A 21068-nucleotide genomic window follows, 5' to 3' on the forward strand; every position below is an offset into this window, starting at 1 on the left:
TTACATACCTTAGTGAAGACTTGAAGAAAACCTTGTGGTTGGGTCTTCAATGAAGGACTCAAATCTTAAAGCTCTTGGACTCTTTTTGTTGGGAATGGAGAAAAAGAAGAAGAGAGAGAGAGAGAAGCTCCTAGGGCTTTTTAGAGAGAGAGTGAGGCTGCAAAATGTGTTCCTAAAAGACCAAGGGTAACATATATATAATTTGGGTAAGTTCCCAAATTGCCCCTCCTCCAAAGTTTTAAAAATAGGCTAAAAACTCACCTGGCGCGATAGTGGCGAGTCGCGCCATTGCAGCGCCAGGCTGAATATGCCTAAAACCTGCACACCTCGTAGTGGCGCGCTGCGCCAGAGACCAAACTTTTGAGGCATGTTTTTGGCACGATAGTGGCGCGTCGCGCCCTTACAACGCCATGGCCATTATTCTGAGTTCTTGGAATTTGGCCTGAAAAACACTTCACAACTTTTAGTGGCGCATCACGCCAGGGGCCAAACTACTGAGGCATGATACACAGGTGATCATGATGATAATGATGATAGTATGTATGTCTTTATTTTATAGATGCAGTTATGGTGAAGAGCTAAACGTTATACTTTCCCCTTTCATCCCTGTTTTAACTGTAACTTCTTTATAGTATTGTATGCTTATATACTCAGTACATATTTCGTACTGACCCCCTTTTTCTAGGGGGGCTGCGTTTCATGCCCGCAAGTGTAGACACAGGTTTTGGGAGTCCACCAGCTTAGGATTCCGCTCAGCCAATTAAGAAGAAGCTCCATTATATCGGAGCCTAGTTTTTGGTACTGACCCTTGGTGTATATATTTACTTTTGTTTATTCAAAGGTACGGAGGGGGTCTTGTCCTGCCATATGTTATCGTCACTACTCTTAGAGGTCTGTAGACATGGGAGTGGGCTGTGTATATATGTGTACTTAATCGTGTTTGTATGAGGTATGTTTGGGATGTTCCCTCTATCGTGGAAGCCTTGTCGTCTTGGATGTATGCATATAATGGGACAACCCAACATGCTATGATAGCCTCATCGGCTTATGTGTTATGCTATCTGAATAATAAGTTGTAGCCTCTCAGGAGACAGGTTGGGCTAATACGTGATCATACGACATGCTTACTTACAGTTTACAGGTGTATATGTGAGTGTCCAGCTTAGGCACCCGGTCATGGCCCATGGGGTTGGATTATGACAAAAGTGATATTTGAGCAGTTCATCCTCAGAGTGTCTACAGACCGTGTCTAGTAGAAACTTGTTTATCAGTGTGTTGTGCACCACACCCATAAACAAGAGGCTATATGGCATTTAGGATGTTGTCTTTCCTTCTTATATTACATCATGCGATAGAGCTGCAATATTAAGATAATTTCTCCTTAACAGTTCATCATGTTTACAGCAATGCCTCCAAGGAAAGCGACCACTGCCTAGAAGGGAAATTCAACAGCGGGAGAAACTAGTTAGACCCTGAGAGTTATTAAGGCTCATGCCCAATATATGCCAGGGATTTTGCTGCAATCGGCGAGCTCTACTACACCGCCACCTTTAGAGGAGCCTAGAACAGCAGCAGCTGTAGATTCTGAAGCTCCAATGCCTGAGCCTCCAACTCCACAGCCAGGGTCAGAAGATTGGGCCATGAGGGATGCAGTATAACTACTGACTAGGATACTGGCAGGGCAGGCTCAAAGGTATGGGTTAGGAATAGATAATGTTGATAGACACAATAGTTTGAGGGTTCGTGACTTCTTGACTTGTAACCCTCCAGAGTTCTATGGGTCGAGGCTTGTAATGACCTACAGGAGTTTATTTGACAAATGCAGTGCATATTGAGAGTAATTAGGGATTCTGAGGCTGAGTCTATTGAGTTGGCTTCATATCGCCTACATGACGTAGTTGTTAACTGGTATGAGTCCTAGGAATTATCGAGGGGCGAGGGTGCTCCTCCAGCAGTCTAGGATGAGTTTGTGGAAGCCTTCTTTGGCCATTTTCTACCTCCAGAAATAAAACAAGCCAGATTTGATAAATTCTTGTAGCTGAGGTAGAATGGTAAGAGCATTAAAGACTATAGCCTTGAGTTTGACCCATTGGCGAGACATGCACCCACTATTGTGGCCGATATGGATAATATGGTGCATCGTTATGTGATGAGACTAGATCATCACTTGGTTGATAGCTGTATGGACATGGCTTCTCAAGATATTGCTCGGGTACAAGCGTATACATAAGGAGTGGATGATCGGCATAGAAGATGTTAGACCGAGAGAGATTTTGATAGAGGCCAGCGTAAGAGGACTAAATCAGCTAGTTATTATGACAGTTTTTAAGGCGGTCAGCCTCAACAGTATGGAAGATACCCTTCCCAGCCAGCCTAGAGTGCACCCTCACAATTCACAGGTAGGAGGTTTGATAGCACAGGGTATTCAGGAGTTGGTCAGAGCTCTAGGGTTTCAAGCTCACAGATGAATAGGGATTTGCGACAGTTGCGACCACCTTTGACTTAGTGCTCTCATTGTGGTAGGTCTTATTTCAGGGAATGCCGTGTTGTTCTGGGTGCTTGTTTCACTTGTGGACATCAAGGCAATTTTATGAGAGATTGCCCACTTAAGGGTAACCGAGGTGGTGCAACCCAGCCTACTAGGTCAATTGCTGGTTCTTCGTCTTCGGTGACTATGCACCCTATGGGGCAGGATATTCAGGTACCAGAAGGCTGTGGTAGAGGACGTGGTGGAGCTTCCAATTCTAGTGGCCCTGCAAATCGCATTTATGCCTTGTCTAGTACACAGGACCAGGAGGCGTCGCCAGATGTGGTTATAGGTATATTATCAATCTGTTCTTGGGATATATATGCATTAATAGATCTAGGTTCCACTTTATCATACATATCTCCTTTTGTTGCGAGCCGAGTCAGAATAAAACCTGAGTCATAGATCCATTCAAGGTGGCTACCCTGATAGGAGACTCTATTATAGTAGAGCAAGTGTATAGAAATTACTCAGTGGGTGTAGGTAGTCATCATACCTTGGCTGATTTACTGGAGTTAGATATGGTGGAGTTTGATGTTATTATGGGTATGGATTGGTTAGCTTCTTGTTATGCCAACATTGATTGTATAAACAAAGTAGTTCGGTTCCAGCTCCCAGACGAGCCAACTATCAAATGGTTGGGGAATATGGCATCGCCGAGGGGTAAGTTTATTTCATACCTCAAGTCAAGGAAAATGGTTCGAAAGGGGTATATTTACCATTTGGTATGGGTGCATGACCTGGAAGCAGAGGTACCGACTCTTCAGTCAGTACCAGTGGTCAATGAGTATCCAGATGTATTCTTAGATGAACTCTCAGGTCTTCCTCCTGAATGGGAGATCGAGTTCACTATAGATGTGTTACCAGATACTCAGCCTATATCTATCCCTCCTTATAGAATGGCACCTGCAGAATTGAAGGAATTAAAAGAGTAGTTGAGGGACTTGTTAGAAAAAGGCTTTATTAGTCCTAGTACATCACCTTGGGGGGCACTAGTACTGTTTTTGAAAAAAAAGGATGGGTCTCTACAAATGTGTGTTGACTATAGACAGCTGAATAAGACAACAATAAAGAACAGATACCCTCTCCCCAGGATTGATGATTTGTTTGACTAGTTGCAGGGTGCTAAGTGTTTCTCAAAGATAGACCTGCAGTTAGGCTACCATCAGGTACGGGTAAAAGAAGTAGCTATTCCAAAGACTACATTTAGAACCCGTAATGCCGGATGGTACTTAGGGTGGTTCAACACCAGAAATTGTATGCAAAATTATCTAAGTGTGAATTCTGGTTGACCTCGGTATCATTCTTGGGGCATGTTATCGGGGCAGATGACGTTCAGTAGATATACAGAAAATTGAGTCTGTAAGGGCGTGGCCTAGACTGATGACTCCCAGAGAAGTACATAGTTTTCTGGGGTTAGCAGGATATTACAGGAGGTTCGTAGAAAACTTCGTTTTAATTTCCGCACCTATAACCAGGCTAACTCAGAAAGCGACCAAGTTCTAGTGGACCGATACATACGAACGGAGCTTCTAGTTATTGAAGGACAAGTTGACTACGATCCCAGTCCTAACTCTTCCTGAGGGACCAGATGGCTACATTATTTATTGTGATGCCTCCGATATTGGGCTAGGTTGTGTGCTAATGCAGCATGGTAGAGTCATAGCCTATGCCTCCCGTCAGCTCAGGAAACACGAGAAGAACTATCCAACCCATGACTTGGAGCTAGCAACAGTAATTTATGCGTTGAAAATATGGAGGCACTACTTATACGGCGTACATGTTGATATCTATACAGATCATAAGAGCCTCTAATACATTTTCAAGTAGAAAGAACTGAATTTACGACAAAGGAGGTGGCTAGAATTTCTGAAAGATTATGATGTCGATATTCTATACCACCTAGGGAAAGCAAACGTGGTGGCTGATGCACTTAGCCATAAATCAATGGGTAGTTTGGCAAATGTACAACCAGAGCGTAAAGAGATAGTCCGCGAAATTTGCCAATTAGCTAGCCTTGGAGTCCGGTTGACCGCGTTGGAGGATGATAGAGTTTCACTTCGAAGAGTTGCCGAATTCTCTATAATGGAGGAGGTAAAGTGCTTCCAGTACAAGGACCCTGTCCTGGTACAGTATAGAGACGCAGCTCTTCACAAAGAAAAGACTCCATTCGAGATCACGCCAGGCGGGGTACTAAGATGTAAAGGCCGAATCTGTGTACCTGAAATTGTGGGGCTACATCAGCAGGTGATGGGGGAGGCACACCATGTCCACTACTCTATTCATCTAGGGTTGACCAAAATGTATCATGACCTCAAATGTCTGTATTGGAAGGATGGCATGAAAAATGATATCGTTGAATTCGTGGCCTAGTGCCCAAATTGTCAATAGGTTAAGATTGAACATTAGAAGCCTGGCGGGCTGTTACAGGAGATGGAAACCCTGACTTGGAAGTGGTAAGTAATCAATAAGGATTTCATTACAGGTTTACCTCGCATTCTGCGAAAATATGATTCCATATGGGTTATTGTGGATAGACTGAAGAAATCAACCCACTTCCTCCCAGTTAGGGCTACATACTCAGCTGAGGATTATGCGACATTATACATCAAGGAGGTGGTAAAACTTCATGGGGTCCCCATATCGATTATATCAGATAGGGGAGCTCAATTCACCGCTAACTTCTGGAGATCATTTCAAGAGGGATTAGGGACACAGGTAAATCTTAGTACAACTTTTACCCTTAGACGGATGGGCAGGCTGAATGTACCATTCAAACATTAGAAGACATGTTGTGGGCTTGTATTATTGACTTTAGAGGCAGTTGGGATGATCATCTACCACTTATCGAGTTTGCCTACAATAATAACTATTACTCTAGCATTCAAATGGCGTTGTACGAAGCTTTGTATGGCAGTAAGTGTAGGTCATCGATTGGCTGGTTTGATATTGGCGAAACACAACTAATAGGCCCAGATATGGTTCAGCAAGTGGTGGATAAAGTGAAGCTTATTTGGGAATGATTGTTAACAACTCAAAGTCGACAAAAGTCATATGCAGATAATCGACGTCGACCTTTAGAGTTTCAGGTGGATGATTGGGTGTTCTTGAAGGTGTTACCCATAAAGGGAGTATTGAGGTTCGGAAAGAAAGGGAAGCTTAGCCCAAGATACATTAGTTCTTATTGGATTATCTGAAAAATAGGCAAGGTTGCCTATAAGTTGGTCCTACCATCAGATCTGGAAGCAGTACACCCGGTCTTTTACGTATCGATGCTTTGCAAATGTGTTGGTGATCCTTCTAGAATATTCCCTGTGGATGATATCTAGGTGACTGGGGAACTCTCGTATGAGGAACGCCCTATAGCCGTACTGGATCGCCAAGTCAGGAGATTACGCACCAAAGACGTGGCCTCCGTCAAGGTGCTATGGCGAAATAAAAATAGAGAAGAGATGACTTGGGAAGCTGAGAAGAAGATGAAGAATAAATATCCGCACTTGTTCTAGATGTCTACAGGTAATCTCAACACCTGAAACTATTACATTGATTGCTTAGAAAAAAAATCATTTATGATTGTAGTAAATAAAAGTTCTCTGTAATCTGTCTAAGACCTTGAAGAGGGTTTTGCTTAACATTCGAGGACGAATGTGCTAAAGAGGGGGAAAATGTTATGCCCCGTACTTTTGTACTGTGAAACACTTCTTAAACTTCTTAAAAGATGCCCTGTGACCCAGATTATCTACAACCCTACCAAATAACTACAAGGAAGGGAGAATATGATGCCCCATAAGAGGGAAGATTAGAAATAGGTCTAGAGGGACTTGGAAGGAGTTGTGGGCCAAATAATGAGTTGTGGTACGCAATCTACTTGCGTAAGTTATCAACTTGGATGTACTACGTACTTAAATTACTTGAGTATACGTCAAGCTTAAATAGTGAGGAATACATAAGCTCCTAAAGTGAAATGAGATTACGAACCCACAGAAGAGGCAAAAAGAGGCGTAGCCCTAATTGGAAGCAAGCAGGTGATGCACCTACTTGGGATGGGTCTCACATGGACACATGGCAGCCTAGGAGAGGTTGCATGTTTGAGGTGGCCCAATGAGGGATTAACACGTGTCACCCTTAGGGGATGACACGTGTCACCTCCTAAGGAATAATATATACATGTCATTTGAATACTTATGTTCATTTAACTTCAGATTTTAACTTAGAAAATAAGAGAGAGTTGAGAGAAACCTAATGGAAAGAGAAGAGGGAGCTACGGGTTAAGAAAAACAAAAGGGTAAGTCCCAATTTTGTTTCATGAATTAATTATTTAAGGTATCCTACAGTGATATAGCAGTGTTTAATAATATAAATTATTGGTTTGGGTCAGCAAGGAAAGGTAACAAATGGTCCACTAATTTTCAGTCGTATTAAGGAACTTTCGAGGCTAGTATTTGCAAGTTTTGAACAAGGTAATTTCTTCCCTTTCAAGGTGGAGTTAATCATGTTGATATGGGGTGTATTACAGGTGTTAAATGAAGTTGAAAGTAGGAAAAATATATAAGTATGCTTGGTGTTAGAAACAAACTAAATTGAAGTCGTTCTAGCCAAATTAAAGTTGTTAAGGTTGTATAGTGTTGTTGTGATTGTGGCGTTGTCTTTGGAGATTGTTTTATGGCGTGTTGCAGGGATGGAACGTGGGTCAAAATAGGAGTGGGTACTGCTGGTTGCATCCACCTAACCCTCCATTCTGCGTGGTTAAAGATTTTATGAATTAACAATTGAAAACCTTATTTTGGTATTGTAGTTTTAAGCGAGTTGTGTAGAGTTTGTGCTGCGTAAAGTTGAAGTGGTTTACTTATATATGAGCTACTTAATGTTGTTGTTGGTTGTCTATAATAATTGAGTATGTAGTTGAAAGTTCGGATAGGGCAAGTTATAGGGCAAATGTTACTCGATTTCCGTTAACTTCTTAACCAAGTAATAAACTACGTTAGAAAGGCCTAAGGAAATAATTCCTATGGATACTTGGTTATAGTTTGAGAAGCTGGAAGGTTATTAATATTAGTATTAGCTTCGTGTTAAATATGTTCAGGAGGCAACGCGTCAAGAGTTGTTACGATTACTCGATAAAAGATATGTAAAGCTTATCTCTTCCTTTCTTTTGGCATGTCTTCAAGTTAAGTTATGTATGATATGAGCTTGGAGGTCATCCCATTCCTAAGTTCTGTATATAACTTATGACTCGTACTACTCGTGAATGTTAAAGGCCCTATAAGAGTAAAAGTCTCTAATTACATAAACTATATGGCATCGCCTTAACACATGTTTTTAATGCTTGAGCCTTCACTCGATATGATTTTTACTGACCGTTAGAGGGTACTTAAAATGACTACTACCCTGATCTTCAAGTGATGGTTCGCTTGATTACTCGATTGGGCCTCAGATAGTAATTTAGTTACATATGATTACACGCTGCCTTGCTCATGCATACTGTAATACATCTTACACTGAGTCCTGGGCAGGCTATAATATATGTGTATACGATCATATGATATGTGGATCAGGCCATCGTTCCTCGGTACTATTATTTGATATGTATGTATACGGATCGACCGTCGTTCCTCAGCACTAATATATGAGATACGAGTCGGGCCATCATTCCTCGGCATTATCATACGATATATGGATCGGACCATCGTTCCTCGGTATGTATTTGCTATATACATAGATCGGGCTGTACGTCCCACAATGCTAATAATACACAGGTGCTCATGATGACAGTGATGATAATATGTATGTATTTATTTTATAAATACAGGTATGGTGAAGGGCTAAACTTTATACTTTCCCCTTGCATCCCTGTTTTAACTGTAACTTCTTTATAGTGTTGTATGCTTACATACTCCGTACATATGTCGTATTGACCCCCTCTTTTCGGGGGGGGGGGGGTTGTGTTTCATGCCCGCAGGTGCAGACATAGGTTTTGGGAGTCCGCCAGCTTAGAATTCCGCTCAGCCAATTTTGAAGAAGCTCCATTATATTGGAGCCTAGGTTTTGGTACTGACCCTTAATGTATATATTTACTTTCGTTTATTCAAATATATGGCGGGGGACTTGTCCCGCCATATGTTATTGTTACTACTCTTAGAGGTCTGTAGATATGGGAATGGGTTGTGTATATATGTTTGCTTAATCGTGTTTGTATGAGGTATGTTTGGGATGTTCCCTCTATTGTGGCAGCCTTGTCGGCTCGCATGTATGTATATAATGGGACAACCCGACATGCTATGATAGCCTCATCGACTTATGTGTTATGCTGCCTGAACAATAAGTTGTAGCTTCTTAGGAGACGGGTTGGGCAAATACGTGATCATACGACAGGCTTACTTACAGTTTACAGGTGTATACGCGAGTGTCCGGCTTGGGAACCTGGTCATGGCCCATAGGGTTGGGTCGTGACAGCTACCATCCTTCTTCTTTACAAATAATACTGGAGCACCCCAAGGAGGGGTACTCGGTCTAATAAAACCTTGGGGTGTTCTATAAGATGGAATGGGAATAGAGCGAGTGTCGGGCTCCAAGTCGATACAAAAATCTATATCCCTATCGGTGACATATCAGGTAAGTCTGCAGGAAAAATATCCATAAACTCACGCACTATTGAAATAAAGTCAATCGATGGCACTTCAGAACTATCATCCCTAAGATGTGCTAGGAAGGCTAAACAATCCTTACTCACCAACCTCTTAGCACAAAGAAAAGAGATAATCCGAACTGGGGCGGGAAGATAGTCACCCTCCCACACCAACCAATCCATCCCAGGCTTGGCTAATGTCACAGTCTTAGTATTGTAATCTAAGATAGAAAAATTTGGAGAGAGCCAAGTCATACCCAAGATTACATCAATGTCAACCATCTCTAGAATAATCAAATTTACATAAGTTTTGCTTCCCACAAAAGTCACAAGGCAGGACCTATACACTTTCTCAACTAGCACAAATTCACTAACATGAGTAGAAACATGAATAGACATGTCAAGTAAGTCATAATATAAATCGATTCTATCAACAAATGCGGAAGATACATAAGAAAATGTGGATCCAGGATCAAACAATACGAAAGCCAAGTTATCGCAGACTAGAAGAGTACATGTGATAATAGCATTGGATGCCTCTACCTCTAACCTCTCGAGGAAAGCATAATAATAGGCTATGTCGCTTGTCTGATCATTTCCCTTGCCGGGCCATGCTCCAATAGTTCCAACCTTCCTGCCATCCCGATCGGACTGGCAACCACCACGACCTTGGCCACCACGTCCTCCAGAATGACAGACCCCCAAAGAAGACTGAAGATAACCCCCGAAATTAGAAAAGGGCTGACTAGTCTTTAACGGACCCCTATCTAAAATCTGCAATTAAGAATGAATAGGTCGGGTCGAATAATCTCTAGAACTCTGTCCTCTGAAGTAAGAACCACTAATCTCTCCTCTCTTATGAAACTTCTTGAACATTTTCTCTTTAGCGAAGTTATCTGGCTTCACCCCCTCCACCTCTATCACAAAATCAACCACATTCTGAAAAGATTTTGTTAAAGCAACCACCTGTAAAGCTGGAATCAGTAAATCTGACCTCAATCTCTTCCTAAAGCGTCGAACCCTCTCTTCTGGACTGAAGCAAAGTTGAGTAGCATATCTGGCTATGGCACGAATTTGGCCCCATAGGTGGAAACAAACATCCTCCCTTATTTTATATTTAGGAACTCATCTCTCCTCCTGTCCCTCAAGGTCCGGAGAATATACTTCTCCATGAAACAGTCAAAAAAAGTTGTCCAAGTCAGAGGTGGTGCCTCTACTAGTCGGCACTCCACATGAGACCGGATTTGACCCGCACCCTCTTTCTTTTTCTTTAAATAGAGAAAGTGGTGGCTAGATTCGCGTTCCCTTTCTAGACTATCAGTCCCCAAGTGAGCGTCTTATGGGGGGCCGTCAAGCACATACGGCAAGGACCAAGGGAGATCTCGTTGTTGCATAGCTCAGGTCGGAGCGGCTGGAAACAATCCTTATGGTTTGTTTTGATATCCGGGCAATGCAAGAGCCAAGAACGAAGCTAGAAGGTCCAAGAAGCTATCCTGCCGACTTTCCTAAGGGACGGAGTGAGTTGGTTAATCGCGATGGACCAGTATTTCGAACTAAAAGAGATTTCGGACCCGGAGCAGGTACGTTTCATTACCACGAAGTTGAAGAAAACAAAAAAGCAGGTTTATGGTGAGCACATGTACGACAGAAGTGCCGCTGTGCCAGTGGAAATCTACCAGTACCCGTTGAAGTGAAATCCGCTTCAGCATCATCAACAGAGGCAGAAAAAATAGACAAAATCTTATTTGTGGACTCGCCTCAGGATGGAGGGGAAGCTAGTCTATCAGAAGGCAGTTCTTGAGCAAGTGAGATTGGTTTTCACGCCGCCCGCCTTAAACAAATAGGAGGCGTGGGCCACAGGTCGCACATAAGCCGCCGGGTTGCACGACAGAAGAATACCCAACATAAAGATGCAGGCGGGAGAGTCTCAGTCCGTGTTCAACGCCTGCTTGACTAGCTCAAAAGGAAGCAGCTGGAGTGTGTAGATGGGCTTTGAATAAGAGTTGGGTGATTTTTTTCCAATAATGCCAACGATGGATAATATTATGGATTAATTGCCTGTCGGGAGCGTGTTACTTTTCAAAGCTTACCTTATATTATTAAAGAAAGGGGTCCCTTGGGCCACTTGACTGACTTCGCCGAGCCGACTAGCATCCCTTTCCACTGTGCATTTTTTGAACAAAGAAGACGACTATAGGATCGAATTCGCTCTTCAAGAAACTGCTCGTCCCATACCTTCTGCCTGTCTCATATGTGTGGAACCTGGTCTTTTTCGGTTCCAGCCTCTCCCGCAGTCGTTACACCATTCGTGCAGGTCGCTACTTATGTGACAAGGAATTTCGCTACCTTAGGACAATTAGAGTTACTGCCGCCGTTTACCGGGGCTTCCATTCAAAGCTTATAACACTTCTCCTTCCGACCTTCCAGCACCGGGCGGATCTTCTTCAGTGGATCCCTCTTGTTCCTGTTTAGTCCCCTTTATTTCGGAAGCTCTTTCTATTTCTACATCTCGGAAAGGATAGAAAAAAGCTCTATACGATACGCAAGTTGTTGGTGGAATACGAGTAAGGACTTTGTTTGCCGTGAAGTCCTTGGAGCATGTGCTATTTATTCAGGATCCTTATCAAGAAAGAAGTAAGTCCCTTATTCTTTATTTTATGTTAAAAGGTCTGGACTCGAAGAGCAGCTCGGCTAGATCAAAGACTGCCGTAAGTTGCATCTTGAGTCTTAAGAATTGGGTCCCTTAGCATAACTCTTTGCTCGCTTGCAGCGCCTCTTAGTTTTTTATTTTAGCCTGCCTTGTGAAGATCTGCATAAATCTTATCTTCCAGCCCAAAGGAGGATAATCTCTTTTGGCAGCTCAATCCTCACGGTAATAATTATGTGGATTCATACCCAACCATTCCTTATTCAGTAATGGACTAAGGCTATCTCGATCCACAGAATAGGTTGGAAAAATCGAATCTAGAAAGCTTCGCCCAAAGGTGCTCATTGAGCCGGTCACCGTTGCATCGGTGGATGAAGAATCGTGAACATAATAATTTCTAGTTGACCATGTTCCCAGAAAAAAGATACTTTCGAGAAAGGACGGATTTGAACCTGTGACATTTTTTACCAAAAAACCACATTTTGGCGTCTCCCTGAAACTAGTATATCACAAACTCAATACCAAATTGCTCTACTATATCCATCTTATGAAGAAGCTCATGATAATCAACAAGGAAATCATAGGCATACTCAGATTCAATACCCCTAAAGACTAGGGGTTGCAACTTCAAGAATTTAACAAAGAGATCATACTGGTCACTAGTCATTACCGACCCTGTAGTCAATCGAGGAAACATGCATATTCCAGAAGATGTAGTCATGCGGGGAGCTACAACATCTGTATGTTGAACTCCTGAAATATGAGGTGCTGGAGAGATTTTTCCTAATCGGATAACCCACTTAGATAGGTGAGAACCTGGTGGATCATCTCTGGACTAGGCTGGGGTGGTGCTTCTGTCTCATGAACCTTCTCGTCTTCCACCTCAACATCCTCTCTAGCTACCTCATCATCCGGTGGAGGGGTCGCTGCTCTTTCCCTAGCTGTCCCCTACCCCTAGTGGGCTTTCTCCCGCGACCTCTACCACGGCCTGTCGTTGCTATTCCTACTCTGGATACAGCCCCAATGGCTGGCTCAAGTGCTGCCGTTGCTCTAGTTCTAACCATATGCGAAAATAAAGTCAAGAAAGTCAGATACCAATTTGTATCACTTAGATACCAATTGGATTCAAGTAATAGTACAAAAGAAAAAAGGAATGGAGTTTTCTTAAAGTCCCATAGCCTCTCAAAGAAAAGTAAAAGCCTCTCCGTACTGTTCTGTAAGACTCTACTAGACCTGTCCTTATGTGATGAGACCACCGAACCTAAAGCTCTGATACCGAGTTTGTCACGATCCAAAATGGCCATGAGTGGCACCCACACTTAACCTCCTAGGTTTGAGAACCAACGATACAAACTCCAACTTATAAAATATGACAATAACACGGAAGCACAATTTATGAGAGTAAGAAGTAATTAAATCACTAAAGTCTATTAGGTACGTTTTCCCAAAACCTAAAAGTCATCACTTCAAGGACATCTAATTCTAAAATACTGAGTCTGAAAATATCAAACACCAGAGTAAATAAATAACTTAATGTGTCCGAAAATTAAGGATATCATGCCATGCCCGAGAGAATCCAACACGAGCTAGAAGGATGTACTGGAGACTGACTAGAGCTGAGGTCGAGTCAAAGTTGATGGAACACTCGCTGCACTCTACAAAATAAAATAAAGAAAAATATAAGTAGGGGTCAGTACAGGGCAACATGTACTGAGTAGGTATCATCGGCTGACTCAAAATAGAAATCAATATGCATAAAGTAATGGAGGAAAATCAGCCATAACACTTAATAGGTGAAAACCAACAAGATCAAGATCAAGTGACAATACAATGAACAATTTCATAACCAGTCAACAATATCAAGATCATTTATAAGGACTCAGACCTCCACATCAGGCTCTTTATGGGAAATGAGTTATTGGAGATTGGGTAGGATTAAGTCATTTTAATTTGTTTTTCTTTAATATTTTCGTGCCAGAATGTGATACCCGATCCAAATATACCATGCCAGAATATGACACCCGATCCAAATATACCATATCGCAATATGACATCCGATCCAAATATACCGTGTTGGAATATGACACCGATCCAAATATACCATTTCAGCTCATGACACCCGATTCAAATATAATTAATTTATGATTCTTTATTATTATAATCCACTTCATTAACAATATTTCATCAAGCCTTCTACATTCAAGACACCTTTTTTGATAGGGCAAGTTCAAGATTATGGATTTCACGATCTCGAAATTTCAGACCAATTACAATAACATATCAACCATCCATACCACAATAATTAAATGTATAGTGAACTTCACACATTACTCAATGACTATCAATCGTTATTAAGAGTCTATCTATGATATAGAATAAAATCAGATCTACCTCGACCGAAAACCGAAGTCGCACAAGCTAATTCACCAACGCTTTTCCTTTCTTCAATGTCTTAGAGTGTTCCCAATCTAACAATTATACAATATTCGTAAGTAAACGAGTTCGTAGACATACATACTATATATATGTTTAACCTAGCCCTAACGAATCACCCACATTTATAATCAATTCCCTAAAACTTAAGCCTAGAGTTAATTCTCAATTTCCCTAATGACATTAATCTAATGATATTCGTATAATATGATATCTTAATATTTAATTTCCTATCTAATTATACCAAAATTTAGAGTATAATATGCTAAACCGCGAGAAGTTTTCTTAACCGGACCATATGCTCAATACCTTAACTATGTAGCAATATTCTGTACCTTTTTACTTTCTGCAAATCTAAAGATTCCATCTATGATAATGTATAATTTCTAATAATTTTGTTCCTCAAGTGCCATTGTCAATTTGTCATCATTAGTTAATGATAGTCATTAACTAATTTGTCCACCCACAAAATTATAAACATCATAAACTGAGACTTAAACCCAAGTATTTCAATTATGTTTTCCTTTCTTTTCCTCTTTTTTTTTGCCACCACTCAAACAATAATTAAATAATTAATGATAATGGTGTATACCCCTACAACTAAGCATATAATTCTTGATTCTTAAATTTTCAAACAGGCAAGGAGATTACTACCGGTGCACACTTCTCCTAATTTCCTTATACAAGAATAATTTCATAGTAACAAAATGATACATTCATAATCAATAATTTCCTTAAAGAGTGAGATATCTGAAGCAATTTTTCTTTCTCCATTGAGGAGTACTCACGAATGCAACAACGTTGTGGGGTAACCATTATCAAATCCCTTTCTACTCTATTTCAATAATTATAGGATAAGTGGTATAGGGTGTTAACTAAATTATCACTTTCGCCCATTAATTAAATTAGCTATTTAAATTTACCCATCAACTAAATAATCATGGTTGTCGAATAGTCCAAAATATCCATTAAAAATTTATAAAATGAGTGTTTTATGATATAAACAATTCTAATTCTCAAAACGACTTAATGGGTCGTTACATATTTTGATCAAGAATCAAGAGAACGCCTAAATAGTTACTTGAGGGTCCGCATCTAGCTTAATTAGTCCGAACTAATGCACCGATTTGAGATGGTCCTATTCTAAAGTAAAGTGTATAGTGGTTGGATATAATAAGTCTAGCATATGCATCGGCTCCGAGAAATTCAGAATCTAATATATCGGTTACAAATTAGTATATGTAATATACACAACGTGTAGATAAAAGTTAAACGGTATGATAATGAGTTAGTAATTGCATATTTTAATTAAACATTGAACTTGGTGAATCATAACCATGTACTTTGACTGTCACAGCTGTATCGAAATCAACGCCTCCAGCTCCACAAGATAAAAGTAAGACTTCATACATATTATCTTCTCCAAATCTTGTGAGATTTCATTAAATTTATTATTGTTTCTTTTTATTTCTTGAAACACCTAAAATGATTCGCAATTACTATCTTTCAAGTGCACACAAGATGAATCCACTCTTGTGCAAGAGTTCACAAACCACAATTTTTGTTAATTATTATTATTTATTTTTTTATAAAGGACAAATATAATTAATGAGATTTTGTAATTAGCCTAGCTAACCTCTATAAAAAGGGCTTATTTAACTACATCATGTAATATCCTTAGAATAATCAATTATTCTTTCTCTTTCTGTCCATAAAACATTTGAGTGGAGATGGCCGACAAGGGAAATAATAGGAGCCGTGCAAGCTACCGAACGGCCGGGGTGCCAGTATCGTCGCTTCTGACCTTTTTTGCACATTTATTGTTCATAGCAATCACAACCCTACTGTTGGTCTGGCTGCTACACTTCAGAGAGGGACTTTCTTTCACTTCAAGCAACAAGCTCAAGCTTTTCAATGTAATGTTTCTAGTTTTATTATTATTCTCTCCGTCTCAATATGAATATGTTATGTTTCTTTTTGGTCCATCAGAAAAAGATTATCTTTTCATATTTAGTAAGTTTTTTAATTTTAATATAAATTTAAGATCACTAGATTGAAAGGACTAAATACATAATTAAGATCATAAAATTCAAAAATATTCATTTTTGGTTTTTAAACTCTGTGTTCAATCAAATTTTACATTCTTAAAATTTTGTTGTTTACTCCCTCCGGTCCTTTATTTCATTTTATTATATGGGACGCAAAATTTAAGGTAAACAGAAACGGCTTTCATGACATAATAAAATGTACCCTTTGAACTTGCTATCTTACATATTTCGTGAAGTTTTGTAGCATAAAAGTGTCAGTGTGGATTAAATAGAAATTTTTTGAGTTAAAAGAGCTTCTAAATATAAAAGAGATATTATTTTGGAACAGATAACTTTAAAAAGAAGTGCGACATAAGATGAAATATACTTTTTAGTATTGTACTTAAACTAGAATATATGTAGAGAAAGAAGGTTTTTTGAAAGAGTTAGACGTGAATTTGTCAGCTGCTTTTGTTGAGTTTTAGTGCTCAACGTGGAGTGAATTTTTATTTTTTAAAGTTTTGTGTGTTTAGTTTATTATTTAGGCCTGCCTCTTTTTGTCGTTAGCCAAATTTTATTAACAAAAAATTAGTGAAAGAAGGATAAAAGAAGGAATCAAACTTGATTAAAGATAGAGTGAACAAAACAAACATATCCAAATTTAAAAATAAAATGAATATACCACTATAGGCCAAGGCCTAATGGCTTATGTTTTTTTTTTTTTATTAATAATCAAAACAAAGAAGAAGATATTTCATCATGTTCAAAATATGAACTTGCTAAAATAAGTTAAGCTATGCCTAATATGGAGGAAGTACTCGAAAAAAATTCTAACTCAATCAATGTTCTATACAAAACTAATAATAGATAAGTCCTAACATTTATCTGTTGTACAATGATGCAACATTGAATATCTCTCTCTCTATATATATTAACAGTTCCCAGTATCCAATGAGTTCTGATTCTTCTTGATTCCATTAGGTTCGTCTTTTTTATCTTTATCAGCTGATCTTTTTGGCTTTAATCCTCGAAGTTGGGCAAGTACTTATAATCCATGTTAAAAATCTTCCTTTCCAGTAGAGGCAGTTCTGTAAATGATTTGAACTTTAGTGAGTCCGGAACTTAAATAATAGGAAAAAAAGTCTAAATAAACCAAAATGATCGGGTGTGTTTGGTATGAAGGAAATTGTTTTACATGAAAAATATTTTTCTTGGAAACAAGTTAGTTTCTAACTTATTTTTTTATTTTAGTTGGTTAGTGGAAAAATACTTTCCAGAAATTATCTTTTATTATTGGCTAGAGAGTAAAAAATACTTTTTAGAAAAAAATAGTTTCTAACCAAAAAACCAACCCCGATAACCAATCCAGTATCCGACTCCAATACCCGAACTAGGACACGACCTTGATAACCAATCCGAGATCTGATCCCGACATCCAACCCATGACTCAATATTTAATTTGGGACCCGATCTCGATACCCAAATCAGAACACGATCCCGACGGTCGATCTGAGATCCGACCCAGGACTTGACCCCAAATCCCGACCTGAAACCTGAGATTTGAACTGGGACTTGACCCAGCCCGACCTTGACACCAAAATCAGAACACGACCCCAATGATCTATCCGGAATCTGACCTAGAACCAGACCCAACTCCTGATTCGGGATTCAACATCCGAACTAAGACCCAACAATGACCTCGGCACTCAAATATGGACACGATCCAGACAACTGATCCAGGATCCAACCCATACACCTGATTCGAGATCTAAAATTCGAACTGAAATAGATAAGGACCATGACCCCAACACCGATATTCGAATCTGATGACTAATTTGGGACTCGATCCTAAAACTCGACCCGAATGACTAATTTATGACCCAATTACAATCCTGAACCTTTGCCTGGAACCCGACCCCGACCCAATATCCGACACCCAAATAAGACCCGACCTTGACACCTGATGGGGCACCTAACTTCTGAACAGGGGCTAGATCCAAATAACGGATTTGAACTCGATCCCGACTTCAAATCCAGGACTCGACGTTCAAAATGGGACTCGACCTTGAATCTGACTTAGGATCCAACTTTTCAACTAGGACCCAACACCCAATTTGTGACGCGACTTTCGGATGAGATCCAACCCCAACATTCAATCCGAGATCCGAACCTTACTTCTGATTCAAGACCCGACTTTCAAATCGAGATCCAACCTCTATTCTTGAATCGGATCCAACTTTTGAATTAGTACCCAACTCAAACACTTAATCCGGGACTCGATTTTCAAATTGGGATCTGATTCCTCCTTCCAACCTCGACGATTGATCCGACACACAACTCGACACTTGATATGGGAACCGAAATTGACTCTTGACTCAATACCTAACTCTGACACACATCTTGGAACTCCACCTGACATCTAACTTGGTACACGACCCCAACAACCAACTATGAATCCTTCTTCAAATTATGATCTGGTACTTGATATCTAAACTGGGATACAATTCTGACTTGACCTAAAACTCAAGAGTTGGATCTTAAATCGAGGTCGGAAGTCAAGTCCGAAATTGAGAATTATGAGTAGAATTTCAGATTAGCATAGGAAATCGGCATTTGAGACTTGAGTTAGGGTGAAAAGTTGAGGTTTAAAGTTGAATAAAGTTTTGAAAAAAGTTTTCCTTATTTTTTTGGAGGTAAGTCATTTTTCTTAAATTTGAGAAAAATAAGTTGATTTGAAAAAAATTTCTAAAAAAATTAAGCCAATCAAACATGAGAAAATATAATAATTTTTGATTTTCTCAAGTTTGGTTGGTTTAAATGATTTTCAAATAGACTTATTTTATCAAACATGAGAAAAGATAATGATTTTTGATTTTCTCAAGTTTGGTTGGTTTAAATGATTTTCAAATAGACTTATTTTATCAAACATGAGAAAAGATAATGATTTTTGATTTTCTCAAGTTTGGTTAATTTAAATGATTTTCAAATAGACTTATTTTTCTCAAATTTAAGGGAAATGACTTCCTTTTTATAAAGTAAGACAAATATTTTCCAAAACTCTCTTTCAACCTCACCCCCACTCCTACCCTCGACCCTAAACCCAAGTCTAACTCAAAACCCATCTTACAATCCCAAACCGAACTCATGTCAAGGTTGAGTCCTAAGTCAGTGTCGAGGTCGAGAATTGAATTTTGAGTCGAGATTGCATGTCGTGTGTCGAGATGGAGAGTCGGGTGTTACGAGTCTGTGTCTTAGGTCTAAATTAAGTCCCAATTCCGGATCAGGGATCTTTGTTAGGAGTTAGTACTCGAATCATGTCAGGATTGGGAGTCAAGTCTTGGGTTGTCACGACCCAAGCTAGACCCTAGACATGACACAGAAAATAGGATCCCGAGAGATCCTAAACAAGCTTCTTAGAATAACATGGCATGACTTAGAATAACATAAAATCAACGTAAGAGAAATGTGGAAGATAAGTCTCAAAATAGGGATCTCAATATAAAGAAAATCTAAACATAACATCCGATAAGCAAAAACATACTAATCCAACATTGCCTCTACTAACATAGACAGGACATATGATAATCCCTATCTCACCGCAAAGAAGCTGAAACTAGAATAAGTTTGAAGAAAAGACATCAAGAACTCATAATGGTTGTGTCCTCAAAGCATGATGATTCACGATTCAAGCAACATCGATAGAAAACCTATACTAGCAATGGAAGTGAGTAGGAGCATCATGACCTATATTATAAAATGATATAGGCAAAAGTATGCGTCAGTACTACAGGATGTACTAAGTATGGAGAATGTGCAATGCATGACTAAAAACATAATAATATAAAGATCAAGTTAAAACATGTTATAAAACGTTATTGGAAGCATAAAACATGGTCAATGCAAAATATATCAGGAGGTCATAGTTATATCATAACATAGGTGAGAGAAACCGTTAACCGACATAAATCATGTGATATATAACATGGAGTTTGGTGTCATACCTCTGAAATCAAAAATAGATTGTCCTACTTGCCAAAATAAGGACCATAAACATGAGCCATTGTGGAGCCACTAGCTAAGGACAATCCAGGTAATCCTCTAGGGGCACGTAGTTCTGGGACAATGGGATTGCTACTAGAGACTCGGCATATACTAGCGAGAGAACCTCCACCCTAATATCCACTCGGTGCTAGGTAAACTCTCAACAAGAACAAGCATGGTCATAACATAGTCATAGAAAAGCGGTAATAAACTTGTAAGGCCAAATTCATCATAATTACTTGAATATCATAAGAATAGCTCCTTGAAAAATTATGATATCATACATGTTCATAGTGATACTTATCTAAGCATTAAAATCATGATAAAATCATTCATAAAAAACTATGGAAAGCCTTCATAATAGCATTTTTTACAATGAAGCAATCTTTGTCTTCAAAGAAAATCGTAATTGACCTTTTCCATAAAAACATCCTGGAAATCGTAGTCATAAACTCATGATGCATGTATAGTCCTTAAACATAAGTCAATTTCATGAAAATAGGCATAATGCACGGATTCAAGTAAAACTCATCAAAAACATGCAATTAAGGTCCATTCATGTATAATAAGATCATATAGAGTGAATAAAAACATAATTGGATGAACTCAATACAAAATCATTAAGAATCTAGGATTTATGGAGAAATCATAAAAGAGGAATGATTTACTTTGGACTCCATGGATGAAATTTCTGCATACCTCAATGAAATCTAGCCTTAAAACTTGGAAGGATACTTGACTTCTTTGAAACCCTAGCTTGTTGGAGAA

At 39.4% G+C, this 21068-nt stretch overlaps 1 protein-coding gene across 1 annotated transcript in view; it reads left to right on the forward strand.

Annotated features, from left to right (window-relative positions):
- Positions 1-15962: 15962 nt before the first annotated feature.
- The window catches only part of LOC129890466 (probable ascorbate-specific transmembrane electron transporter 1), a 30594-nt gene continuing 25488 nt past the window's right edge, over positions 15963-21068 (forward strand). The window contains exon 1 of the mRNA XM_055966015.1: positions 15963-16148. Coding sequence (XP_055821990.1) covers positions 15963-16148 — 186 coding nt within the window. The remainder of the gene's footprint in view (positions 16149-21068) is intronic.

This window comes from Solanum dulcamara, chromosome 5, assembly GCF_947179165.1.
Source record: "Solanum dulcamara chromosome 5, daSolDulc1.2, whole genome shotgun sequence".
NCBI lineage: Eukaryota > Viridiplantae > Streptophyta > Magnoliopsida > Solanales > Solanaceae > Solanum > Solanum dulcamara.